General features: G+C 39.2%; 3 protein-coding genes across 4 annotated transcripts in view; all 3 read right to left on the reverse strand.

Moving 5' to 3' along the window:
- LOC102304564 (asialoglycoprotein receptor 1) overlaps positions 1 to 9,487 on the reverse strand; it is an 11,637-nt gene extending 2,150 nt beyond the window's left edge. The window contains exons 1-10 of the mRNA XM_005949805.3: positions 9,382 to 9,487; positions 7,418 to 7,497; positions 7,237 to 7,344; positions 6,642 to 6,740; positions 3,542 to 3,640; positions 1,682 to 1,780; positions 1,027 to 1,092; positions 849 to 941; positions 611 to 765; positions 152 to 261 (exon numbers count right to left, since the gene is read on the reverse strand). Of these exons, the coding sequence (XP_005949867.1) occupies positions 152 to 261; positions 611 to 765; positions 849 to 941; positions 1,027 to 1,092; positions 1,682 to 1,780; positions 3,542 to 3,640; positions 6,642 to 6,740; positions 7,237 to 7,344; positions 7,418 to 7,481 (893 nt within the window). The 5' untranslated portion in view covers positions 7,482 to 7,497; positions 9,382 to 9,487. The remainder of the gene's footprint in view (positions 1 to 151; positions 262 to 610; positions 766 to 848; positions 942 to 1,026; positions 1,093 to 1,681; positions 1,781 to 3,541; positions 3,641 to 6,641; positions 6,741 to 7,236; positions 7,345 to 7,417; positions 7,498 to 9,381) is intronic.
- A 3,249-nt stretch (positions 9,488 to 12,736) lies between these two features.
- Positions 12,737 to 17,665, reverse strand: LOC102304264 (C-type lectin domain family 10 member A). The gene is made up of 9 exons (XM_005949804.3): positions 17,556 to 17,665; positions 16,305 to 16,373; positions 16,104 to 16,211; positions 15,810 to 15,908; positions 14,534 to 14,599; positions 14,359 to 14,451; positions 14,126 to 14,280; positions 13,696 to 13,805; positions 12,737 to 13,451 (listed from the first exon to the last, which is right to left on the reverse strand). The coding sequence occupies exons 2-9, from the start codon at positions 16,357 to 16,359 to the stop codon at positions 13,298 to 13,300; spliced, it is 840 nt and encodes a 279-aa protein (XP_005949866.1). The 5' UTR covers positions 16,360 to 16,373; positions 17,556 to 17,665; the 3' UTR covers positions 12,737 to 13,297.
- A 309-nt stretch (positions 17,666 to 17,974) lies between these two features.
- On the reverse strand, positions 17,975 to 26,464 carry LOC102303543 (C-type lectin domain family 10 member A). 2 transcript variants are annotated; one of them, XM_005949802.3, is made up of 9 exons: positions 26,395 to 26,464; positions 26,022 to 26,077; positions 25,846 to 25,947; positions 22,617 to 22,715; positions 21,150 to 21,215; positions 20,975 to 21,067; positions 20,739 to 20,893; positions 20,007 to 20,116; positions 17,976 to 19,273 (listed from the first exon to the last, which is right to left on the reverse strand). In XM_005949802.3, the coding sequence occupies exons 2-9, from the start codon at positions 26,074 to 26,076 to the stop codon at positions 19,129 to 19,131; spliced, it is 825 nt and encodes a 274-aa protein (XP_005949864.1). In that variant the 5' UTR covers position 26,077; positions 26,395 to 26,464; the 3' UTR covers positions 17,976 to 19,128. The 2 variants fall into 2 exon arrangements, with proteins under 2 accessions (XP_005949863.1, XP_005949864.1); XM_005949801.3 differs by lacking the exon at positions 26,395 to 26,464 and having other exon boundaries at positions 17,975 to 19,273; positions 26,022 to 26,348.
- Between the last annotated feature and the right edge of the window lie 28 nt (positions 26,465 to 26,492).

Below are 26,492 nucleotides of genomic sequence, written 5' to 3' on the forward strand. Positions count from 1 at the left end.
ACACACACACACACACACGCACGCACGCACACACACACACACACACAGGTAGGTAATATATATTAGGTAATATAACAAATCTTGATAAAAACCAAAACATTTTGAAACTAGTGCGTGTTTTGCTTTGAGACAAGAGTGGACTGAGACAGACCTGCGCTCCACAGTGTACAGTGTCTGATCCACCCACTCCCAACTCCCAGTTCTCCAGTCAGACAAACCGACCCAGAAATACTGAGGGATTGTTTGATTGATCACAAAGTCCTAAACAAAAAGAAAGAATGCTGTTGAAGAAAATCACTCAGGATGATTTATAGCTTGGTCAGCAGGTCTCATCCTCAGGGCAGCATGAGTGTGTGTAAAGCAAAGGGTGTATAGTAAATAAAGTTTGTAGTTCTTAACTTTTGCTTTGGGGCAACTGTTGAGTAGATTTTTAGTAAAGCAATAAAGAAACGTGTGATAGTATTTTACAAGAAGGTTAAATATGTGAGTCCCCTTCAACTTTTTCTGCTGAATATGCTTCTCTAATCAGAGGTGAACCATCTTCACCAACCTAAACAGAAGTCCGCATTTCTTTAACTCAGGCACCTAAAACTACCACGAACTGTCTTACCCACTGCTTGTCAGTGTGGAGAATGATCAAATGGGCTTCCTGTGTTTCACACCAGTCTCTGGACTCGTTCCAGGACTGAGACTCACTGCTGAAGAAGTAACAGCTGGACTCAAACCCAGTCCAACCCACAGGACAACAGTCTCCTGCATCTGAACCTGATTGATACAGACAGATACACAGATGTGGGCAGTGTGCAGATGTGCATTTTCCTGATATGGCCAAATATGAGTGAACGTACTGTTGTTGAGGATGAGTTTGATGGTACATTTGATGGCAGCAACACTCTTACTGAGAGAGTCGATGACCGACAACTTCTTCAGGGTCTTGGTCACTGAACACACACACACAGGACAAACACCAGTTAGTGACGTATGAAGTTATCACCAGCAGAAGAAAGTGCAGTAATACAGACAGACCTGAGGTCAGCTGATCCTTGTTGTTGCCAACAGCAAGCTTTAGCTGATGAAGGTCATTAGCCATTTCTGTAAACAAAAGCATTTAGCATGTTAGCACTTTAGCAGCATGGATACTGGAATGAAACTTGAAATTGCGACGTGTAAAACAATGCAAATTAACTGGAGCCACGAAAAAATTGAAGAAACAACTTCTATAACTTCGTGTCCAAACACCAGTCTACAGCTGACATACACCACTGCCATATTCTTTGTAATATGGTATGTTTTTATGTACCAAAAGGTGGTCCAGTAGAAGTTATTATAAATGTTTTATAACACAGTAAGTCAATATATTCATAATTTAACTAGGTGCGTTATTAAGAGCACATTAATCATATTGATAAATCCTCATTGGTAAAAAATAAATAAATAAATAAAAATAACAGCCCCAGAGTGGTGAAAGTTCTTCTTTAAAATAATGACAAAAAGTAGCTTAAACTTATGATGGATGAATTGCACAACTTAGTCTTTTACATAATTTGAGGCGTCTGTACCCTGAAAACTATTGTCCAATTACTCACCATTGAATTTTGTTTTTTTCCTTTGTTTTCTTTTCCCTTTTTTCCACAGCAAATGAAGGAATACTAATGTGAAGTTTAACTAATAGGTGTGTTACCTTCAGTATGCCGCAGTGAGTCGCTCAGTAATTGGGTGGCGTCAGTCAGGCTGGAAACTCTCTGCTCCACCGATAATAGAAGATTAGATGTGTCTGTGTCTGAACAAGCAGAAAGTAGAAAATACATTTTAAAACCCCCATTAAGTTTAACCTCACAGATCTGGTCTGTGAACCAGTTTGTGTAATTCTGGTTTAACTTATATTCTTTGGTTTATTGTTTTTCATGTTTTTGGCTCTCCTTTGCTTTTAGGTGCTAGTTTCTAGTTGCCTTTCCCGTGTTTCACGTTTAGTTACTTTGTCTCCGTGTTTCATGTTCCCTCTGTTCCGCTGGTCAGTCATGTCTCCATGGCTGTATCCCAATTCAGGGTCTGCAGCCTTAAAGGCCGCATTTCAAGGCCGATTACGTCACAGCGGTGCGCCGAAGGCTGTCCCAATTCAAGGCTGCTCGAAATGCGGCCCTAAATGCGTCCTTCATTTCCCTGAATTTTAAGGCTGTGGGGTGTAGACTTCGTGGCCCAACATATCCCAGAATGCATAGCGCGGCGGTGGGTGTGGATAATTTTGCCGAAAAAAAACGGCGGATGAGGGGCGCCTGAAGAGTAAACTTTTAAAGTACTGAATATTATGTCACTTATTTATGTGCAAATGTTTAATAACGAAGAACATTAAACATTACTGTTGGCCACATGTCGGCAAAGTTATGTGACATTAGTGACGTTTGTACTAACTTGGTTTTAAAGCCTTTACTTTAAAATATACGCGTTCAATAGCTGAGCTTAATCTTACAGAGAATGATCAAAGCTCATGTAGAAAGAAACAAACAAATGAACAAAAGATTTTCTCCTTCATTTCTGTCAAACAAAGCTGTATGAAACGTTTCCAGCTGTTAGTATCATGGTTGCTAGGCAACCTGGGCAGCGCAACGGAGGCTAGACCGTCCCATTTCACAAGCCTCGCACTTCCGGCCTTAGCGGTCTTTGAGTACGCGGCCCTTGAGGATCGTTGAGACTGCGTACTTTAAGGCTGCAGACCCTGAATTGGGATACAGCCCATGTCACAGTGTTAAGTTTGAGTCTTTGTGAAGGTCTCATGTTTCCTGTTTTACTTTGAAAATTTCAGTTCATTCAGTTTTGCTTCCTTCCCATCTCATTATCTCAGATTAGTCCCAGCTGTGTTTCCCTCCTGTTTCGTGTTCCCTCGTTGGTCCCTTGTGTATTTAAGCCCTGTGTTTCCCTCTGTCTGTTGTTGTGTCCTACCACCCAAAGTGCTGCAAGTTTCTCTGGTTTATCTGGTTTCTATCATTCTTAGTTCAGTGCTCCTCATTTCCTAGTGTTACTAGTTTCTCAGTTATTAGCTCTTAGTTTTCATGTTCAAGTTATTTTATGGAGGATTTTTCCAAGTGGATAAAGCTGCTGCTTTAAGTTTACATTCAGTGTACGAGTCCTGCAATTGGGTCCTTCATCCTTCCTGCCACACAGCCACACATGAATCTTTCAAAATGGGAAATTTCATTGAACATTATGAGTTTTAATTTATATCATTTATATCAATTTTGCTACTTCTGACATTTTTTTTTGTTAAATTTGTGGCTCACTGTAGCACTGTGTGTGTGTGTGTCTGTCTTTGTGACTGAATGAGCAGACAACAGAAAGTTTAGTTAAATGTAACATAATCTGTAGCACAAGTTGAGATAAGCTAAGATATACGTATCTGAAAAGTAAATTATTGTTACTGAAGATAAAATATTATGTTCTGTTTGACTGAAATGTGTTAAAAAACAAAACACACATTTATTATTGTTATGTTTTCATGTGTAGTCAAATTTGCTCTGATCATACACACATACATACATGTTGTTACCTTGAATATGCTTCAGTGAGTCATTCAGTAATTGGATGACATCAATCAGGTTGAAAACTCTCTGCTCCACAAACGATAGACGATTTGACGTGTTTACGTCTGAACAAAAACAAACAAACAAATAAAAAAAAACATCATGTTCAACCCTGCAAAGTCTGAACCGTGAAATAAAAACTGACAGAAAATGATTTTAAAAGTGGAATAGGTCTGTGAAGGTTCTCAGTCATCCAGGTCATCATAGTCAAAGGAGCTTGCAAAGAAAAGCGTCTGGACTTCTTTAAGTTGCTTGAAGACGTTTCACCTCTCATCCGAGAAGCTTCTTCAGTTCTAAGGTCACCCTTTGGAACACAAACTTGGAGTAATTAGGACCCTACACCACCGGGCAGAACATGTTCCCTCTAAGCCTGAAGGAAAAAAGAAGGAACACACACATGTAAAGGAAGCACTCAAAATGTGGGTATCCTAAATGGGCGTTCTTAAAGTCAGCAAAGAGGCACAGAAAAGAAGATCAGACACCAGCGAGTAGGGATGGGTATCGAAAACCGGTTCTTGTTGAGAACCGGTTCCCACTGTTTCAATTCCTTGGAATTGTTTGCCATTTTTGCAAACGATTCCCTTATCGATTCCAGTCGCCCCGAATGACGTCACCACGTTGCGGAGCGTCATTTACCTGGCAGGAAACACGGCGCCTAAGCGGCTCAAACGCTCAAAAGTTTGATTATACTTTATGAGAACCGATGACAACAGGGCAACTTGCAAAGTAGATATTTCATTTAAGGGAGGAAACACTACGAATATGCAAAAGCATTTGCTCACAAATTCCGCTCCGGACTCGTGTATCTCAGCCCAGCAGCAGCGGTAACGTTTGCACGTCCTCTCCCGTTAATGCGGCAGGTAAATAATCAACTAACAGTGCATATTATGTTAGCGCAATCTGCCTTATTACAAACCTGCCATTACTGTACATGTAGGTGACCATGATGAGAGAGACAGACAGAGTCTGGCTGGCGCTCGCTGGCAGTTCTCGCTGCAGTCTACCGGTAGCGTCTCCTTTCAGGCCAGGATAGACGAATGTCACCGAGCAGTGTCTAAGTTTGTGGTCAAAGGCTTGAACCCATTTGCCACAGCAGATGCCCCCGATTTTTGGTAAGTGAATGTGTTTAATTGTAGGCAGGGACATTACTGGATATTCTTGTGTAATTGCCACAGAACAATTTATGTTATACTTTGTTATTGCTACAGAAGAATGTTGCAGCTTTAAGGCAGGGATGACTCCTGGAGTTGCTTTCTCACTGCATATGCTTTATTTCACAATCAGATCGATTCGATAACAAAAACATACAGCAGCTCCTCTCCTACTCCTAGCCCTTCGCTGCGGTGGAAAAAAGAACGACTTCAATCCCCTTCAAGGAACATACGTACAAAATAGTTTTCCTGATACACCAATGGGGCGTTCAATGCCATCTTGTAAATATGAGTACTCTGGCAGAGTAACAGTTCAAATGAAAAATACACCAGAACAAACAAGCAAACAAAAAAAGAAGTGTGGGGTACCTTTGAACCAATGAACAAAGTATAACAATTTATACTTTTTAACATAACCCGACCCCGTCAATATGTGATATGTCTCACAAGAATATTTATTTTATTATTTTACATTTACAATTTTTTTTCCTGGGGACCCTGTGACACCCCATTGAAGAGTCGTAGGCTGGATCTCTCAAGATCTCACTGTTGGGTTTGTAAGGCCATGTTACTCTTATAATTTTCTATCTTGTTAAAGAGAAGATATATAAACAAGAGCTCTGAGCTAATCGACTTGCTTAGTGTGTCTCTCTTTTTGTTTAAAAAAGAGAATCGATAAGAAGAAATCGATAAAGAATCGATAGCTCGTTAAACCAGAACGAAAATGAATAGGTAATCGTTAAGAGATCTTATCTAATAGCCCATTCCTACCGGTTAGCGAGGGAGGATAAGAAGGACAGACGCATATCAACATTGTCATTCGGTCCCTATGTATGCACAGTGTAGTCAGAATAAACTCAGGAGAGTTGTTCTCGCAAGTCTATGACATCCGCGGTTTGCATTTAACAGGAGATACATGGTGTCACTGCAGTGGTTGTCAACCCACACAGCTCAGACAAAAACTGGTTCACCCGAAAGACAAAACGCCAAAACACAGAACTTAACAATGTGGTGTATGCTGTACAGTGCAGCGAGGAATGCCCAGACCTCTACATTGGAGAGACCAAACAGCCACTTCACAAGCGCATGGCACAACACAGAAGAGCCACCTCCACAGGACAAGACTCAGCAGTCCATCTGCATCTTAAGGATAAAGGACACTCTTTCGAGGATGCCAATGTTCACATTTTGGACAGAGAGGACAGATGGTTTGAAAGAGGAGTGAAAGAAGCCATCTATGTCCACTGTGAGCGACCATCTTTGAACAGAGGCGGGGTTTACGACACCAACTCTCTGCCATCTATAATCCAGTTTTGAGATCCCTCCCAGACGCCTTAACGCCCACTCACATCCTGGGCCATCTGACCTCAGGAATTCGCATGATAAGGTGGGGCCAGGTTTCACAATGAACTCACCCGAAACCTGGCTGATTGGGACCCACACCCAGTTTCACACCTTGGCTCAGGCGATTAGAGGATCATCAGGGGGTCCTTTTGTCCCTCTGTGGGGGGAACTCCCACTAGGTTTATATCTGGGACTCTCCACCATTTGACCTTAGAACTGAAGAAGCTTCTCGGATGAGAGGTGAAACGTCTTCAAGCAACTTAAAGAAGTCCAGACGCTTTTCTTTGCAAGCTCCTTTGAGCTTATTGAACATTCTGAAAAATCCATACCTCTGTATCAACATGATAGAGGGGCATGAAAGGGTTAAGACATTTACTACCATCAAATGATGTCTTTTGTATTTACTGCTATGAAGTGAACCCTGGGCCTCACAGCTCCGCAGAAAACTATTGCCAACATTTAACATAAAACAAATATTTGTGTGGGCTCTGTGCTCAGAATCATTAGGGAGCCATCAGAGCAGGAGGGTAACCTACTTTTAATATTTTATCATAGCTAATAGGTGTGTTACCTTGAACCTGAGGCACTGAGGAATGCAACGACTGGAAGACATCCTTCTGGTTGGAAAGTCTCTGCTCCAAAGACCACAGGTGTTTTGACACCTTTATGTCTGAACAAGCAGACAACAAAAACACAAAGAAATTTAACAGAGTGCGCATAACATAATATGTTAACATAACACACAACATAACACGACATAACACACTACATAACACAACATAACATGTACTCACCCAAAATGCTGGAAAATTTTGTTACTGAAAAACAATTTTAACATTAAGGGAAAAAATCTCAAAGTACTAAAAAGGTAATGTTTTTTTTTTTATTTTTGCTCTATGAAGAAAAGTTATAAATATAAATGTCAAGTAAAATCTAAATGCACAACAATAATATACAAAAAATAATAAATAAATAAAATAAAATAAAGTAAATGTGTTCAATATAACACAACACAATAAAGTGGAATGAAAATAAATGACAATATAACTGATAATTGCAGCCCTAAACTGCAAATGTGGAAAACAGTTTTAACCATCATCACTTATTGGCTTTCAAAGCAGTAGTCCCCACACATGGCATTAACAAGAATACACATGCATACTTACTGCTAGCTCCCAGGATTATGATCACAGTCAACAGGATCACGGCTGTCACAGCAGGAAATAACCAGCGTCTGAACCTAGAGACAGCCAACCGGGGGGTGGGTGGAGTCTCTGACAGACAAATATAATTTCATAAATCAGAAGTCAAAACAAAGACATTACCAACTCAGACACAAGCAGTTACCACTGATCCAGAGCGCACTACCATCCTGGTCCTTCACATAATGGTATTGGTCCATTGTTGTCATCTGCTTGCTGTTTTTACTGGATAATAAAACCATGAAAACACTGAGTGAGTAAGTAACCAACAACTTCCACATTCAGCTGATTTTTATCAGCAACATGCTCAGTTTTAATTATGATAATATGAAAATATAATTTAAAAAAGGAAGAAAAAAAAGGAAAAAACTGGTTAAAAAAACACGAGTCAGGGTTGAATCCACTTTGAGGGTGTGGAAGATAAAAGTCAGGATGACTTCATTAAATATGGTATGAAGTTATCTGTTGCATCAACTACATTACCATCTGTATTATATACATTTGTTATTACGACTATGATACTGCTTCCAAGAAGAGTCAGCTATAGAACGAAACAGATTGAGGCTTTAGAAGAACAGAGTGGGTGTGAAATTGCTTTGGCTGCAGTTTAAGTGTCTTGGTGCATGCTCAATCATCCAGTTTAAGTTCATCTCCAAAGGTTGATTCTGTTCATCTGGACGTTTTCAGTGCATAAATGTTTCCTCACTCATCCAAGTGACTTCTGTCTCAGCTGATTGCAGGTTTCCCCAACCTTTCACCCAGTTTCTCTAGAAGATCTATCAGAAATACTGACCCAAATGAAACCCTCAGTGAGTCCAGTTGATGTCCTACCTACTTCATTGGAGATGCTTAGAGATGCTTGTCCATGTCCTCATCTCCTCTCATACTGTAACACAGTCTTTTCTTGTCTGTCTAAGGCAGGGGTGGGCAATCTCAGTCCACGAGGGCCGGTGTCCCTGCAGGTTTTAGATCTCACCTTGGGTCAACACACCTGAATCACATGATTAGTTCGTTACCAGGCCTCTGGAGAACTTCAGGACATGTTGAGGAGCTAATTTAGCCATTTAAATCAGCTGTGTTGGTTCGAGGACATATCTAAAACCTGCAGGGACACTGGCCCTTGTGGACTGAGATTGCCCACCCCTGGTCTAAGGCTTTCCTAAATCAGTCAGTCATAAATTCTCTCTGTGTTAAAATCCTTGCACTGGCTTCTGGTTGAGTATAGATATCAGTTTAAAATCCTCACTCTTACATTCATGTCTCTACGTGGTGAGGCCCCCACTTATGTCACTGAGCTTCTCCAACCGTACTCTCCAAACCAAATCCTTAGATCCACTGATAGGGGTCTTCCAACCTTTCCATGGACCCGTTTGAAAACCAGGAGGGATCGCGATTTTAAAACCTTGGCTCCAATATTGTGGAACAGTTTACCTCCCCTTTACCTACGCACCATCAACTCTGTAGCTTCTTTAAAAAAAAAAAAACAGCTAAAAACACATCTGTTTAGACAGGCATTTAGGTAATATTCATGTGTAGTATACTGTTTTATTGGCTATGCTATTATACCCTCTTTATAGTGTTTTATTGTTTCATTTGATATGCTTTTATTACCATGTGAAGCACTTTGAAATAACTTCCTGTTTTAAAAAGTGCTATGTAAATACATTTTACTTACTTACTTATAGACATTTGCATAATGACTAAAACCAGCACCACTGAAGGAACAATGGGCTGGGAGGTCAGTTCCTTAATCATAATTATGCAAATTGTCATGTCCATTGATCAACAACCACTGATCAGTCACTTGGATGAGTGACAAAACGTTTCTCCCACTGAAAACGTTACATCCAGATGAACAGAATCAACTTCTGGAGAGAATTTAAATGTGTTTATTGCAGCCTTGCAAATTTTACAAATTTTATTTCATAATTATGTAGTTAAGTAGAAACAAAATTGCATGGGAAAAGACAAAAAACTAAAAAGAATCAAATTCTAACACAATGTGTGTTAAAAATATTAATATTTTCTGTCCTTTACTTTAAGGATAGAAAATAGTCATACTGTGAGGGTAAAATTTGGACATTATAAGAAATAGAAGGGGTTTCTCACCTGTTTTTCTGTAGATTGACCAGAGAAGAACAATATGCCGTCTGTTTCCCCTGATGGTAAAATATATATGGTCTCCTCTGTCCCACCCATGAAATACAGAACTGAGTTTGAATGCCCAGTTATCTTTTTTTTTAAGTGAATCTGGCTCCGTGCCACCAATAACATCAGCTCTCTGCTGCACATGCTATTTTTTCCTGTGAATCAACTTGTAAGACATTTTTGGGGGGGTTTCCAGAAAGGGAATCTATTGTCAGTTTTACTTCCCTAAATCAACCAGAACACTAAAGTTCACACACACTGCTCTACCTTTCACACAAAAAATTGCTCTCTTCATTCACATCAAACACAGAGCTTGACCTAATGCTGGCTTTCAGGAGCATCATTGAGCACAAAGTGTGAAGGGGTCGGCTACTTTTATCAGACATTTTTGACCAAATAAATCTGTATGGAGTCACAAAATCATATAGTGAGCTTTAAACTGAAGGTAACACGGCCCACAGTGTGAAATATAAGTAAACGAAAAAACAAGAGCTTGTTAACATCACTGTGAGATTTGTATCTCACAAACCAGCATCTGTATAGCTGTACACAATTACAGTTTTTTAGTATATTTATGATCATTTTAAGTGAATCTGGCTCCATGCTGTCATGAATATTAGCTCTCTGTTGCACATGCTGTTCATTCTGAATCAGCTCTGAATCAGCTATAAAATGAAGCAAAACCTGGGCAGGTTTTGCTTCCCTAAAAAAAACAGAACACTAAAGTTCACAAACACCCCTAAATCTTTCACACACACAAAAAAACCCTAAAATAATTAAAATCTTTTACTGTATTTATGATCATTATGATTATAAACACTCTAACTTTGCATGTTCAATACAGTGATACCAGGTTTTGTTGCATTCATGAAATCATAAGACTAAAACTGACAATTGTAGAGCAGATCGTCTTTTTTTTTTTTGCAATAATTCACATCGAAGGGTTATGAAAGTTTGTGTTTGGAGGCAGCCGTATCTGCTCACACACAGATTAATTTAGTGTTGGTAGTCTTGATTAATGACGCTAACATGCTTGAGTAACTTTTACTTTTGCAATGTAAGTTTAATCTGCAGAGAAAAGTTCAGTTTTTAAACTTAAAAAGCTTTCCTTCAGATTTGGTTGTTTTTTTAAATACGCAGTTCTTATGTCCCTGCGACCATTAACGATGAAGCAGTCCATTGAAGCAGTTTCTTATTCAATGTCTACATATATAAAACAAAAATGTATTTTTTTCAAAAGTCAAAAGTGTTGCTCATAGATAATCCATCTATGCTGGTGGGAAACTGTCAGCTGACTCAGCAGCCTGACAAATGCCTTCATCTCAGAGTGAATTCTGATTGTGCACTTTTTAAAACTCACCCTTTACAGGGAAAATCCTGTTCTGTCAGGGCTAATGACTAATGTACAAAACATTGATAGTCACAGTGATATGCACATTTCCCTTTCCCCACTTTTTGGAGTTACAGTTGTGATAAACAAGAGGTAATTAAACATCTGGCATGACAGATGTGGTGAATTTGCAAACCTTTTCCCACCAAATAGCCTTGGAAAAGGTTGGGATCAAAAACTAAAGATTTAATAACAGGTTTTAATAGTTTTGCTTCCCTGGGACATGCCCATGTTGAAGTACTGTTTGCTTTAAAATTTCAAAGACACGTTTTTATAAGGTGTTGTGGATGAATAAATGCTGAAGCTGATCCATTTTAGCTTGTTGCTAGGTGTTTCCCAGGCAGTGTAACCCTTTCACACATAGTGGTCACTACAGTGGGCAGCTATTCAAAGGCTGTTTTCTTGTATTTGTGTCAGTGTTGATGGTCTACTTGCACATAAACCACTATATTGGACACTGACGTGTCACTTAATGTATGGTGTGTTTCATTGTAATTTTTGTTATTTAACCCTCACCCATGATTTTTTCTGAAGTATTTTTATTCATCTTTTCATGCCTAAAGATGAATAAAATACCTAAGAAAAAAAGATCCTGATTGAGGTTTTCATAATTCATGCATGAAAGTGTTAATTCAACATTTTGTGGCTGGGTAGAACTATGAGATGATGCTTTTATGAAGTTTTATAAGTGCATGACTGCAAAACAGCAGTACAAAATTTGCTGTTGCTATACTGGAAAAATTAAACAACAACCTCAAAGCACTTTATATCATAAGGACACTACAATAATATAGAGAAAAACCCCAAAATCAGACGACCTCATTTGAGCAAGCACTTGGTGACAGTGGGAAGGAAAAACTCCCTTTTAGACACCTGCAGCTGTTAGGATTGGTTGTGTCATTGCATGGACTACATCAGATTTATCATATGCTCACTGTAAGTAGATATGTTTTGCCTTGTGAAACCAATAAATGAATAAAATATTATTGGGACGCAAGTGAACTAAAAGCTTCACTGTATCGGAGTCACTGAAAGTTTCAGTATAATTCAGGAGAGATGACCCAAACAGAGGGAGTACTCTGGGTGTAAAAGCAACTTTATTACACTTGAAAATGTAAACTAAAAGTTGTCAGGAGACTCGGGTCATCCAACATAAAAAGCATGCAAACTGAAAAAAAATATTGACAAACAATTTTACAAAAACAAAGAAGGCAAGTTTTTTTTTTTCTTTAAGTAAACTAAAGTTTACGTGAGGAATCAGATGGTGGAGGGGACAGAGCACATGCAAGAGCAATCAAAGGTTGAGACAATGAGAGCAGGGCATATAATTGCAAAGAGCGAAACAAAAAGCAAAGTGCATCTAGAACAAGACGCATCAGAGAATAACGTTGAAAAAGGAAGTGACCAGAGACAAGAGGTCAAAGGCAATGGACAAAAAAAAAAAGACAGACTGAGTGAACCTAAGAACATCAGAAACCCAACAAAGAAACCAACAAAATGAAATCAGAAGCCAAAACTCGAGAAATCCTAAAGAAAAAACATAGAATTTCTTGATGCAAGTCTGAATCATCCTCGCAAGGAAGATCTAGTAAATTGATTGTGTTCATCGTGATGTGTTTCTTCCACCGAAAACGCCGGGACATCACAGAGTGTTCTCTCACAGGTTGTGGAGTTCCACAGAGCTCAATTATTGATCACCCCTCCAGGTACTCCTGCTTTCACCAACAGTCCAAAGCAGTTAGTGGGGTTATGTTAATCAGTGATCCTAAATTTCCCTTAAGTGTGAATATGAGTGTGAATTGTTGTCTGTCTCTTTGTATTAGGCCTGGGATGGACTGGTGACCTGTCCAGGGTGTACCCGGCCTCTCGCCCTGTGCTAGGCTCCAGCCACCCCACGACCCCGACAAGAACAAGTGGAAGAAAATGGATGGATGGATGGATACTTTTTATTTAGGTTTACATTGTAGCATTGTTTGTACAACTGTAGTACAATTTTTATGTTTCAGTTGTGTGAGATGCACACAACTGATAACTTAACACTTCACCCAGTCTGCTTATTGTTTCTGGCACCGAAAACCCAACATAGTGAGTCTATAATCAATGTGTGACATCACAGTGACTCTTGTGTGCTATCTAAAACATGCCCACAGTAAGCCTGTTCAGTTTGAATGGTGGTAGGTGAAGCTAAAGAGCACAAAGGGTTAGGCTTCGTGATCTGGGATAAACTGGACCTGGTGGTGTGATGTCCCTAATACTCACAGAAAGGTATTTTACTACAACAAAAACACAACCTGTAAATCATGGACTCCTTAGAGTCCCATTCATTCTGGTCAAGCTCAACAGCGCCCCACTATGGAACAGGAAGTCCACATTAGATGAATTCTACTTAATAAGATTTTTCTGTCTTATATCTTAAAGAGAAATTTTCTTTGTAATCAACAGTAGTTGGAGAGCAGTTTGTGGGCGGAGCCAGGCAAACGAATGTGTTCAAATGTTCAGGCTGTGTTTCTGACAGATGAAGCGGAACCTGGCGGAGCAGTGGTGGTCATTCAGGCGTCCATCACTGTGAAGGTGAGCACAGTCTTCATCCCCTCCAAGACCGTGCCCAGTCCAGCTGTCAGGCTGCCCAGGTATCCATCGCCTGAAAATGCACATTCATCAAGGGGAACACAGGTAAACAGGAGAAAATGTAACAGAAAGTTCTCAGATTTTTAATTGGACCTTGAGTTTTAAATTGCAGGTTAGAGAATATTTTATAAATGCAAGAAATAGTCATTTTCATCCTTGTGTCTCGAGTTAATTGATATTAAGTGGCCGTACACAGTTAATGCAGCATGACAGGAGAAAATAACAGAGAATTTATATTTTTTGTTACTGAAACAGACCTGCGCTCAATCCTGTATGGTGTCTGGTTCACCCACTCCCACCTCCCAGTTCTGGAGTCAGACAAACCGATCCAGTACAATTGAGGGATTGTATTACGGGTCACAAAGTCCTGGATAAAGAGACAATGACGGCATTTGGAAAAAAACAAACAAACAAAAGATTATTGTTTGTGTGTGTGTGTCTCAATTTGTTGTGAGATGTGTTCCCGCTCTTTTGAATATTTGTCTCTGCTAAGACAGAGATAAATATTCAACAGGAGCCCTTTTCCCAGCATATGTTTGCAAATAAGAATTTGTATTTAATGACTAAGCTGTTTAAATAAAAATTACATTGACTCACTACTCCATCTTGTGGTACAATACAATATTGCACAATAATGCAAAAAAGTGTTTCATAGTAGATTATGTGACGGGTGTGGGCAGGTCTTACCCACTCCTTGTCGTTACGCAGAATGACCAGGTGGGCTTGTTGTGTTTCACACCAGTCTCTGGACCCAGTCCAGGACCGAGAATCACTGCTGAAGAAGTAACAGGTGGACTCAAACACAGTCCAACCCACAGGACAACAACCACCTGTAGTTGAACCTGGCAGAGAGAAACAGTTACCACGGATGTGAAATTCAGTCTGCAGATGTGTAAAATGGTAAAATATGGTAAACGCACTGTTGTTGATGATGTGTTCAAGGGAACATTTGATGGCTGCAATATTCTTGGTGAGTGTGTCGATGAGTGCCAGCTGCTTCATGGCCTCCGACACTGGTCACACAGCACAAACAGAAGTTAAACATGATGTTTAGAGTTATCACCAGCAGTAAAATCTACAGCGGGGCAAACAGACCTGAGGTAAGCCGGTCCTTGTTGTTCTCAACAGTAAACTGCAGCTGCTGAACTTGTTTAGCTGTTTCTAGAAAGAAAAAGATTTAGCATGTTAGCATATTTGACACTGTGGCTAGTTCACTGATTAATTTAGAATATCTCAAAAATCCTTCAGATAAGATGTTGTTAAGGAACAGAAGGGCTATGGGAAAACCAAAGTGTCTTAATATGAAATGGAATAGGTGAAAGGCAGCTATTTAAACGCACCTAGTACTGAGACAGCACTGGCTAACCGGATGTAGATATAAGCATGATTACACAGTTAAAAATTCTGTCCTGATAGTTTCCACTTTCTCTTTTGTATCAGACTGAGACAATATTTGGGATAAATAACTATGAAAACAATTTATTTATTTAGTTTAGAGGTTTACACATCACATCATTATAATCACAGAGCCTGTTTCACTTGAATCGTCCACTTGATGGTGCAGTAGAGCAAATGAATCATCACAATACTTGGAACCATATTGGACCGTCGACCTGTTGGATGGAAAGCTTCAGTTCATCACAAGGCTTCATCTCACCATCACTAGATGGCCTCACTTCTTTCTAAAGGAAGGATTGTGGAATCACAATCCCCGAAAGTGAAAGTCACCTCTATGAACATTTAGCTCACAGAGGGTAATCCTTTTGAATGTGCGCACTTGTGCAGCAGTTGAGAACACCAAATCTTCTTGGTTAATTTTTGATCGAATCCTACAGTCCTTGTTGGGGACTACATAAATCGCCGTGGTGCCTTTAAAAGCTCATGTGGGTGACATAGTAGACACCTGTAGATTGCAAGCACTACCCAGTCTGATTTGAACCAGACTGGTATTTTGTTATTTCACTTCTGTACCAGGCATCACAAACATCATGTTCAAGGTGGCTCATAAGTGCATATGGTGTTTGAGCGCCGTAGGCTAAGGGTCAGTAATTAACTTTGTTGTCATATATTCTGATCTTATGTCTTAGACTCTCAGAGAGAAAAGCAGCACTGTCAAGTGATCACTACGTTCTGGTGACTTGGATTAGATGAATGCTGCTGGTCAGACCCAGTTATCCCAAATGACTGGAAAAACCTGGAGCAGGTCTTGTCTTTAGGGAGCCATAAAATTCTGGATGTTGTGGGTTACACTGCAAATCCGCAAATCTGTTAACTTGGAAGGTCTGACTTATAAAGTCTTTACATATAAACTAACCACATTTAGTTTTCTAATACTATGTGTGACAAAGACATTGACTAACAGGCATTTTACCTTGAGCTTGATGCAGTGAGGTGTTAAATGACTGGATGATGTCACTCATGTTGGAAACTCTCTGATCCACAGACCACAGATATTTTGATGTCTTCGTGTCTGAACACACAAAACGACAGCAAATAAAAATAATATTTAGCTAAGCTTGTGTTATAGTAACTAAAACAGTGAGCATAGCCTGTAATGGAATAAAAGTGACAGCCTTACAAAGCAGATCAGCATAATCACAAAAAGGTCAGCGGAGTAAAATTAGTCATAAAGAAATCTCTGTTTATGTGTCTGTTTTATACTCACTGGTAACTCCAAGCACTATGATCAGAATCAACAGGATCACAGCAGTCAGACCAGGAAATAACCAGCGTTTGAACCTGGACATCGGTGAGACGAAGTGCGGTGGAGAATCTGACAGACACAGACAGACATAGTTACTGCTTCACAAGTAGATCTTAAAATCCTAAAATCAAATAAGTTGCCTACTCAAGCTCAAACAGATACCTTTGGTCCAGAGGGCAGTGTTGTCCCAATTATTTTCATAAGGTACGTCAGACATCGCGGCCACCTAGTCTGGTTAAATAAGAAATTTTAAAAAGTAAAGAAATCTGCACAAAAAGATTCTCAAAAAAATAGCTATTCTAATCCTATTGCATTAACAGTGTGCTTGGGATCGTTGTCATGCTGAAAAATGAAGTGTTTAATTTTTTCATCTTTCTCAATGATTTGATTTTCAGATACTGTTTATCTGCAGCACAGTTTTTTGTTGTTTTTTAGACCTGCCACTTCTTTGTCCAGACAGTTTCCTGATTTTCTTAAGTCAAAATTTTCAGGTAATAGTTATTTGGGAATCATCTTGTTGGTGCAAAAATACTTGATTCCAGTCAAACTGTATTATATCAGATAATTTTCATAGATTGAGCCACAAAAATGGGAACTAATGGTGTGTTTCTGCAGCAGGCTGCTAGTAACAAAGTGCCTAAAGATACAGTTTTAAAATTGGTTCGTTCTATAATGACGGTGATGTAGTTGTGGAAGGAGACAATCAAAAGGATAGTTCGATGGTTTGAGATATTTATTCATGAGTGGGTCTTATTGTTCCCATGTGACAAAGACACATCCACTCCACATTTACATTTATACCTGCTGTTGCTTCACCTTTGATATCATATATGAGTATGTTGAAGACCCTTCTCTTGCTGGAGGTCTCCTGACCTCAACCTCCCCCGGACCTGCTGTTCCTGAAATAGTCTGAGTTACAGAGTACACGTCTCGTATGCTCCCGTATCCTAACCTCAAACTGGGTTCATTAGACCCTTGTTCTAATTATAGAAGTCAGCAACATTTGTTGAGCCTGAAAATGTGCCCAAAAATGGAAGTTCTTTATGTCCCCATCAGTAAATGCGGTCTATGCTGAAAATGTTAAGGAACTGGACTGACAATGGGTGAAAAAGCAGCCAATGGAAAAAAAAAAGACCTTTAGAAAGCCTGGAGAACTTCTGCTCAAGACCATCTTAAAGTCTTGCTGCTTGGAAGCAAAGTATAAAGAATCAGTTCTGCATTTTAATTTAACCTGTTATAGATTTGAATATTTATGTTGAAAAGAATCAAACCACAGCAGTTTAAATGTAAACTCTAACTGCATTTATGTATATTTTCAATAAATATACAAAGCTGTGTTTAAAATTACTAAACTGATTCAAATATCAAACCCAATTCACACTGTTACAAATTAATAATGAAAGAGTTTCTCACCTTTGTTCTGCCTCTGAAGTAACAGGGATTCTCAGACATAAAGATTGATATATCCTCCTCTTCCTGCCCTTCATGCAACTAGCTGTGTGAAAACACTCACTCATCATTTTTATGGGTATGTCACAACATTTTGGGGGTCTTAGCTTCGTGTTTATCATCCTATTCGTTAGATTTTAAAGTGAATCAGCCCAAGTTTTACAGAAGTTGCTTTCAAAACTTCCTTTTTAATCAGAAACAGGCAGCCATTCCCTGCCAAAGCGCCACTTTTCAGTTGATACTTCCCTAAAATCAACCAAAACCTACAAAAACTGTATGCAATCTGTGTGACGATAATACCATCATAACATCTGACACTGACATGGCTTTATTCAGATGCTTTAAAAAAGTAAGTTTGTTGCTATAAAGCAGGGGTGTAGATATAGAGACCAAAACTATTTTTTGTAATCAGGCTGTAACAATGTTTATTTCTGCTTTGAACTTGGACATTTGAATGTGAGAGTCTGTGGGTAAGGATGTCCTCCTTTAATGTCCACTAGGTTTGTCCCCTAGGTTGGAGTGGACAGCATTTCTACTTCAGGACCACAGACTTAGATAACTTTACAAAATTACCACATCATGGTTAACTGACTCGAAGCATGGTTAAAGGTTACAGTGAAAATACTGTTAAAATATTATTAGATCTTGCTAATTATTTGGCACTGATGAAACACCTTACTGAGATGTTACATGGCCTAGTCCAGCCCTTGATGTGTGTTTTACCCACATGTGCACAATACAGCATGATGACCAAAAGGATGAAAGCAAATTAACAAGAAAAGCAAATGTGCAGCCACAAATGATTAGAAATAGCAAAAAAATAATAATAATGTCATGTCCTAGCATATGCTTGGTCACAAGGACCCCATTTAGAGTTAGGGGTAGGGTTTGGCTAACATTAACCTCTTTATACATAATTGTATTCATTCAAATCGTAGGTTTTTTGAATAAAAAGTTCCTCATTAGTATGTAGCTAAAACAAAACCCAACTCCATGACCAAGTGAAAGTCCAACGTTCAAGAAGTCAGAGGTCAGCCCTCAGTGAGGTTGTCATTTAAGAGGGAGGCGGACAGCGGGGCTGAGCAGATCTCACTGGAGCGCAGTTCTCGTTCAGCATCTTCATGTCCCGACAGTGCTGTTGTTGTTGTATTTCCAGATGTAGCGTTGGGCGTCAGAGTTGTAGTGCAGGTAATGTTGGAAGATCTCCTCAGATTCTCCTCTGAGCACACCTGAGGGCATCAGGACGCTCATTAAAGAGCTCATGTGTTGCAATTACAGGTCTCTCTCACTATTGTTTTTCCACAGTCTCAGTTTTAGTCCATGTTTTATTCAGTCTTTAAAGTAAACACCTTGGGAAATTTTCTACAATTTTATAATTTTCTTCTACAGCTCCATATAGCCTCATTAACTCTGGACCTGCTGGAGAGCGCCCCCTGTAGAGCAGTAAGTCCAGAAAGTGGGATATCTTCATTATGTTATAAGTTTTTGCGGTGTAATCTGAGAGCAGATGTGGGCAAAGCCAGGGAAGCAGGTGTGTTCAGGCATTCAGGGTAGGTTTCTGACAGATGAACTGCATCTTGATGGAGCAGTGCACGTCGTTCAGGAGTCGATCATCATAAAGGTGAGCGCAGTCTTCATCTCCGTGCCCGGTCAGGTTGTCCGGCTGCCCGGGTTTCCACCGCCTGGAAAAACACACATACATTACTTGTGTTTGTGAGCAAATTCTATGCAGAAGTGAGCATAATTGTCCTATTCTCATCTCCAGGGTTACAGCAGCTTTTGTCAAAGCTGGCATGGCTCATTTCTGCACTAAAAGCTGTGCTAACACTGAGTAAAGCCGCAGGGAAAATGCTGCTTCTGCTAACATGCTAATTTTGTTTCTACAGTGTCTGACAGGAGGGATTTGCAGCTGGAAACCGGATATAAAATTCCCGCCAACTCTGGATCACTTTCTTTTTCAGTCGAGTCAGTCTCTTTAAGGGCAATCTGTGGACATGTGTGCATGTTTTTGTAATTTCCGAAAAACCTATTTGAAAAATAAAAAATACTAATAAAAGGCATGATGTGTCTTTGAGTATGGCCCAAACATTTGGGGAATTAAAGTCAATAAAAAGCAGGATGAAACATGGAAAAAGGAAAAAAGGAAAGTAAGTAAATAAGTAAGGAAGACTTGCAGACTCACAGACTTGCAGTCACAAAGCACAGTACAGAAAAATAGTAAATGGAAAAAAATAAGTTAAAGAAAAATGGAAAATAATTTTTAAAAAGTTTGGAATGGCTGGTTTGGCTAGTATGATGCCAGTATGGCTTTGTGATTTTCATCCTCTTTCATCTGGAATTGTTTGATTTTGATTCTTTCCATATCATTAATGCAAGACAGAAGAGAGGTCACACATCTTTTTTTTTTTTAAAGACCTGGGCTCCACTGTGTACGGCGTCTGGTTCACCCACTCCCAGCGCCCAGTCCTCCAGTCAGACAAACCAATCCAGTAAAAGTGAGGCATGCTCCTGCGGGTCACAAAGTCCTGGACAGAGAGAAGTATAAAGTAATTTTTTGTTATTTCCTTGTCTGCAAACTACTAAAAAAATAAAATAAAATGCAGGATATTCATAACTTGAAGGTCCTTTGTGTAAATTCCACTTTTACCTCTAGAGGGCAGCATTTAAGCAGTGGATTTGTTAACATTAGCCTTGGTGCAACGTCCTCATGTGACTTTGACTTTTCTCAGTCTTCCATTTTAAATAAAAACTTACTTGCTTAGTTAAAGATGCTTTTGACTGTGTGCACATAAAGTTTTCAAATCTTTTCTTAAGTCCAGAAAATGTCAGACAGTAAATCTTAAACCTCGACTCTTTATCTACGAGTCATTTTGAAGCTCTTTTCTAAGTGTTTCTGTTCTACTTCAGGCCTGCTCACAAAAAAGATAAGTAAAATGTTGTCTTTATGGGTGAAAGAGTTAAATTATGTTTTAAAAAGTGTGCCATGCCCATGACATTGTCCACTGACACCTCTGAGGCTCTGAAGTCTCTGCTGTCTGAATTGTTAAGATGCTGTTAACCAGACACATTTTTACAAACTAGGAAACGTTACCATTCAAATAAAGACTCGTACATGTTGAATTATGTGACAAGTGTGGCAGGTCTTACCCACTCCTTGTCGTTGTGCAGAATGAGCAGGTGGGCTTGTTGTGTTTCACACCAGTCTCTGGACTCGTTCCAGGACCGAGAATCACCGCTGAAGAAGTAACAGTTGGACTCAAACACAGTCCAACCCACAGGACAACAACCACCTGTAGTTGAACCTGACAGAGAGAAACAGGTACACAGGTGTGAGCGTCAGTCTGCAGATGTGTATTTTCCTGATATAAATATGGTATACACACTGTTGTTGATGACGTGTTCGTGGGAACATTTGATGGCAGCGATGCTCTTGCTCAGAGAGTCGATGGCCGACAGCTGCTTCGGTGCCTCTGACACTGAACACACAGCACAAACACAGGTTAAACATGATGTTTGGAGTCATCACCAGCAGTATAATCCACAGGGGGGCAGACAAACCTGAGTTAAGCTGGTCCTTGTTGTTCTCAACAGCATACTGGAGCTGCTGAACTTGTTTAGCCATTTCTAGAAGCAAGGAGACTTAGCATGTTAGCATGTTTAGCAACTGGAACACTTAAAACGATGAGGTTTGGTTTAGACTTTCACATTGTTAGTGTAAGTCTGCATAAACCCCTTATGAGATAAATATTTTAGTGTCAGGGACCTGGGGTCCTCTGCAGTTTTGGACTTCTATTACTTGTTAGAAGTATATTTGATGTATGGTATGGCTGTCACTGGTTTCCCTGATTGCAGGTATGTGTGTGTGGGTGTGTATATGGGTGTGGGTGCATCTGGTAGGCTGGTTTACGGGCACCATTAGGCCTGGTGGGTGTGCCCTGCCAGGTGGCTGGCCACACCTGAGGAAGATGTTCACACAAACCTGCAGATGATCAAGCCTCTTCGAGGGAGCTACTTAGCAGTGTGGTGGAGCGCTCTCCGATGCTGGATCGTTTTGTGAGACTTCCTGTTAGTTTCCCAGTTGGAAGTCAGTGAGTGTGAGTTTGTCGCAGTGTAGTGTATTTATGGTTCCTTCTGTTATTTTCTCAGGAGAATTGCGGGACGAGAGGGCAGCAAGCACAGGTTACATGAACACTAAGGAGCAGATGCACAGAGCACTGACACTGGATGAAGACACGGCACGGGAGTCTGGGACACACGGGGATTTATTGGTGAATTACTTCACCACTTTGTAAATAAACACTCTGTCTAAACTGAAGAGTTTAACGTTTGGGTCCTACTTCAGAAATGGAGAGGAATTACTTTAAACCTTTAAATCGAGTGGTTTTATGGAAAACAACAATTAATTTGACACAAAGATATCGAATCTACTCCACTATAAATAAGCAGTGCTTTAATATAAATGTGTCATTTTAATTTAAATAAATAATGTTTGTGGTGGAAGATTTCTTTTCTCATGCATTAATCACATATTTAATCATATCACATTAGTTATAGTAATATCACTTTCTCACTTTACCATAGTAAGAGCACTCCTTTACATGCATGTGGAATGTTAACACAGTGAGTCCATTGTAATGGGAGACGTTAAACAGATAGTGAGACTCCTTCTGCTTATCAGGGATGTAAATCCTTAGGTGAAGGCTAAGCAGAAAACAAAGTCATAATTCTCTCTGTGAGGGAGGAGGTATCCTCCCTCACAGAGAGAATCATAACACAGAAGAACAGAAGAATACCAAAACACAAGAAACTGAAAATGCTGGGTCAAAATGACCCAGAACTGGGACAATAACTAGTTATGCTGTGGATCTAAACACCTTTAAGTTTGACGTATAAAATCTATGTAAGCTAACCACATTCAGATTTTAAGTGTAGCAGAGTAATGTGCTGAAACTGTGTCCTGTTTTTGTTTTGTTTTTTGTTTTTTTGAGTGTTCTCCAAAAAGACGTTAACTAACAGGTGTGCTACCTTGAGTGTGATGCAGTGAGGCGTTCAGTGATTGGACGATCTTACTGAGGTTGGAAACTGTCTGCTCCAAAGTCCCCAGACGATTTGACATCTTCCTGTCTGAAAAAAAGAGATGGACAAGGTCAACTGTACACATCCCCAAAAAGAGGAAATTCTTGTAGTATAGCAAACTAAACACTCTATAATACAATAAAATAGTGTAATAAAGAAATTTGCTCAACAAAATAAGACAAAATAAAAAATGCTCAGTAAAGCAAAATCATTAAAAGAACAAAATGAAACAAAACTAGAGATGATAAAATAAAACGCTGATTTTAAAAACTGGCTCTATTACATAATGTAGATTCAATATAACAAAAACTGTAAATCAAATGACTTTTATCTTTCTATGGCTGAAAATTGTATTTATTTAATAATAATTTAATTTCAAGATGATGTCATGTAAATATCTATTGTGTGATTAGAGTTTAGTTATCATTTGTTTTATCTTTATGTCATGTTGAAGGATCAAAAATTATTTTCAATTACAAGAAAATTCTGTAAACCATCTTTGCAGTCACAGTGATTTAGCTACTAACGTACTCTGCTCATGCTGATTCTAATAATCATTTCCACATACAAGAAAAGATAGGAAATACAGGAAAAGATATATATAAATCTTATAAAGTTTTTAATCTGTCTTGTATGAAAAGCATACAAGAGTGAAAACAGATATAAGATCCCTTGAAAAATTATATAATGAAACTTGTATGTTTTGGATACTTACTAAAACAATGTATGAAAGTAATGAGAAAGTGGCCACTTTCATGAGTAAATTGTGTATGGTTTTACTATTTCTTTTCCTTATGGGTAATAATCATTTCCACATACAAGAAAAAGTTTGTAAGTGTTTATTTCACTAGAGACTATAAATAATACATATGAAGTGGAAAGCTGAGATGGTGAGTGTGCAGGGGAGGGATCATTGATATATTGGACATAAAGGAAAAGAGAAAGACCTCGAAGGATGTTTATGGATGTAGAGGTGGGATTTAGCATGTGGATTTGGACCCCAAATGCAGACCTAGACATGAACGGCTCAAGATGGTGGCACGTACACACATATGCAGTGGCACAGTGCTTCCAACTACTGTGCACCTTTTTGTGTTTTTCTATTTATATTTTATTCCAACACAGTTGATGTGGGACACCCAGAATTTAGTTGTACATTAAAAATGACAAAAGACTACTCTATTCTATTTCTATTTTAAAAGGCAGACTGAAAACGCAGAGCTTACTTATAATATTGGTAGTGTGCAGTGATGAGAATAACGGCGTTACAAGTAACAGCGTTACTAACGGTGTTATTTTTTTCAGTAACGAGGATTCTAACTAATTACTATTCCTATCGTTACAACGGCGTTACAGTTACTAACAAGAAATTGTGGTCCGTTACTATTTTTCAACAAACAGACGGTTGAAGCTGCGCTCAGCTTACCGCATCTTATATCAGTTGCACAGAAGTGGCTGTAAGTAATCTGGACGCTACAGCTTTAAGCAGCTGTGCGCTCCCGCGGACGGTAATCACGATCACTGTCTAGCACAACACCTGGAGCTAAGGGGGCAAAACAATCGCATGAGTGCTGCTGTTTGACTGAGGAAGAATAAAGTAGTCGTGGTAAGACAATCACATGACCACTTAAAGACAAAGCAACAAGGTGATAGATACCAGTTTGTAAATTGTGTTGATAGGCCACGTAAAACCAGAGTCATTGTAGCACTCTCGTGTGATGCAACAAGTCAATAATCACACGTTTACTTTCTAAGGACAGCGCTAGCAAGCACTCTCTGCTTATGAGCAAAATTAAAATAAAAACAACAAAAAAACAGGAAGTTTTAGGAGTGACGGCGAGAGAGAGAGAGAGAGAGAGAGAGAGAGAGAGAGAGCGAGTTTTGAGATGTGAGAGATTTGTGACGTTTTGCGTGTTTGGAGTGTGTAGTTCATGTGTTGTCTTGTGTAGTTAGTGTGTAGTGTTGTGGGTATTTTTGTGTTGTGTGTCAGAACAATGAGGCGACTGCTGTCTCCAGGTAGAAACAGGAGTGATACTCCTGCTGCTGTCAGACCTGCAGGTATCAGGCTGTGATGTTCTCCTTTATAGTGGACAGAAATTATGTTTTTGGAGTTTCACAAATAATTTGTGGCATCTTATTGAAGAACAGCTGATTGTTCTGTAAATAGTTTGAAATGGTTATTTAAAAAATCAAGGTAAAAGGTAAATGGATGCAAATAACTTTGTTTGCAAAACTTGTGCATAGGATTTTAAAATTGACAATTTATATTTGCATTTGAAGTTATGAAATATGTTTCATTAAAGATGTTTGTGGTTGTTACAGTAAAAAATATAACTTTTTCTACTCTGATTTTATGTTTTTTGTCTGATTTTAGATCGATTGTGTTAATACAGTATGTCAAAATGAAAACATAACTGTAAATTCAGACACGTGAGGCTGTGCTGAAACGAATGACACCAAACAAGGCAAAGTAAATAGTTTTTAAAATGTGGAGGGAAAATCAAAAGTAGTTAAAACCCTGGACCCCAGAGGGTTAAAAGTTTTGTTAAAGTAACGCAATAGTACTTTTCAAGTAATTAATTACTTTTAGAATCTTGTGACTCAGTTACTAACTTGAAGAAGTAACTAGTAACTATAATTAATTACTTTTTCAACATAACTTTCCCAACACTGGTAGTGTGTGTGGGGAAAATACAAAAGAAATCTGGATACAAAAAGGTACAAAAATGCTCAAAAGAATCATTAAAACAGAAAACCACACCAACCAGAAACATGCCAGGAGGGGATAAGCATCTATCAACTATGAAGTCAAGACACTGGGTCAGTGACCTCGGACCATGACAGAACGAGGACATGCAGAGTGGTGTGATAGAGGAGGATCCTGGGGATAGGCTGAGATGTAGCAACTTCTAAAGACAGAAGCCAGAAGAAGATGAAGATGCTAGTGCTGCAATGATTTTAAAGGTTTAGCTCTCTAGAGGCATCTGGGTGACAAAATACTTGACTTTTTTGTGGTTGTGTCTGTTTATGAAAGTATAAACTGGGGGTCCTCACAAATGACCTGACAACAGTGGTCACCACATTTAACCTAAACTAGAACGTGTGTGTGTGTGTGTGTGTGTGTGTGTGTGTGTGTGTGTGTGTGTGTGTGTGTGTGTGTGTGTGTACACGCACTTACTGGTACTTCCCATCACTATGATCAGAATCAGCAGGACCACGACGATCAGACCAGGAAACAGCCACCGTCTGAACCTGGATGCAGAGGAGGGTGCTGGACTGTCTGCTTGACAGACGCTCAGTTATTACAGATGCACGCTACAACCAAGACATTCCCAACTTAAATGAAATGGATACCTGTGAGAGAGAGCGTCGTCTGGTCCCAGTAATTCTCATAATATGATTCCTCCATTCTGTGGTTAAAATAGAGTCAGTCAAGTTACAGTACCTTTAGAGAGATGAACAAAAGTCTCAAAAACTACCTGGTGCCTCCCTTTATTACTTTCAAGTTAAACCGTAAAGTTATTTTAAACATATTAAATATAAATCGCATCAAAGTAGTTTAAATGAATACACCTGTAGCTGGATTTATGTAGATATTCAGTATATAAATACACCTATGCTAATCTCAACAAAATCAAACAAAATCAAATTGTTCTTTCTACCAAACTCACTTAAATATCAAAGCTAATTCAAACTAATAATGGAGAAAGAGTAAAGTGCTCCTCACCTCTGCTCTGCCTGTGAAGAATCTGCTGGAAAGCATCAGATAAAAGTTTACATCACCTCCTCCCTCCCACCCACCAAGTATGAAACTATGTGCAAGTA

The sequence above is a fragment of the Haplochromis burtoni genome, unplaced genomic scaffold (genome assembly GCF_018398535.1).
Source record: "Haplochromis burtoni strain Fernald_Lab_line unplaced genomic scaffold, NCSU_Asbu1 Contig_675, whole genome shotgun sequence".
Taxonomy (NCBI): domain Eukaryota; kingdom Metazoa; phylum Chordata; class Actinopteri; order Cichliformes; family Cichlidae; genus Haplochromis; species Haplochromis burtoni.

Coding starts and splice junctions, on each gene's coding strand:
- LOC102304264 (XM_005949804.3), bottom strand. CDS start 16,359: ATGTCTGACGTACCTTATGAAAATAATTGGGACAACACTGCCCTCTGG. Junction 15,909..16,103: donor CATAGTGCTTGGAGTTACCA/GTGAGTATAAAA, acceptor TTGTGTGTTCAG/ACACGAAGACATCAAAATAT. Junction 14,600..15,809: donor CTCACTGCATCAAGCTCAAG/GTAAAATGCCTG, acceptor TTTTCTTTCTAG/AAACAGCTAAACAAGTTCAG.
- LOC102303543 (XM_005949801.3), bottom strand. CDS start 26,076: ATGGAGGAATCATATTATGAGAATTACTGGGACCAGACGACGCTCTCT. Junction 21,216..22,616: donor CTCACTGCATCACACTCAAG/GTAGCACACCTG, acceptor CCTTGCTTCTAG/AAATGGCTAAACAAGTTCAG. Junction 20,894..20,974: donor CGAACACGTCATCAACAACA/GTGTGTATACCA, acceptor TCTCTCTGTCAG/GTTCAACTACAGGTGGTTGT.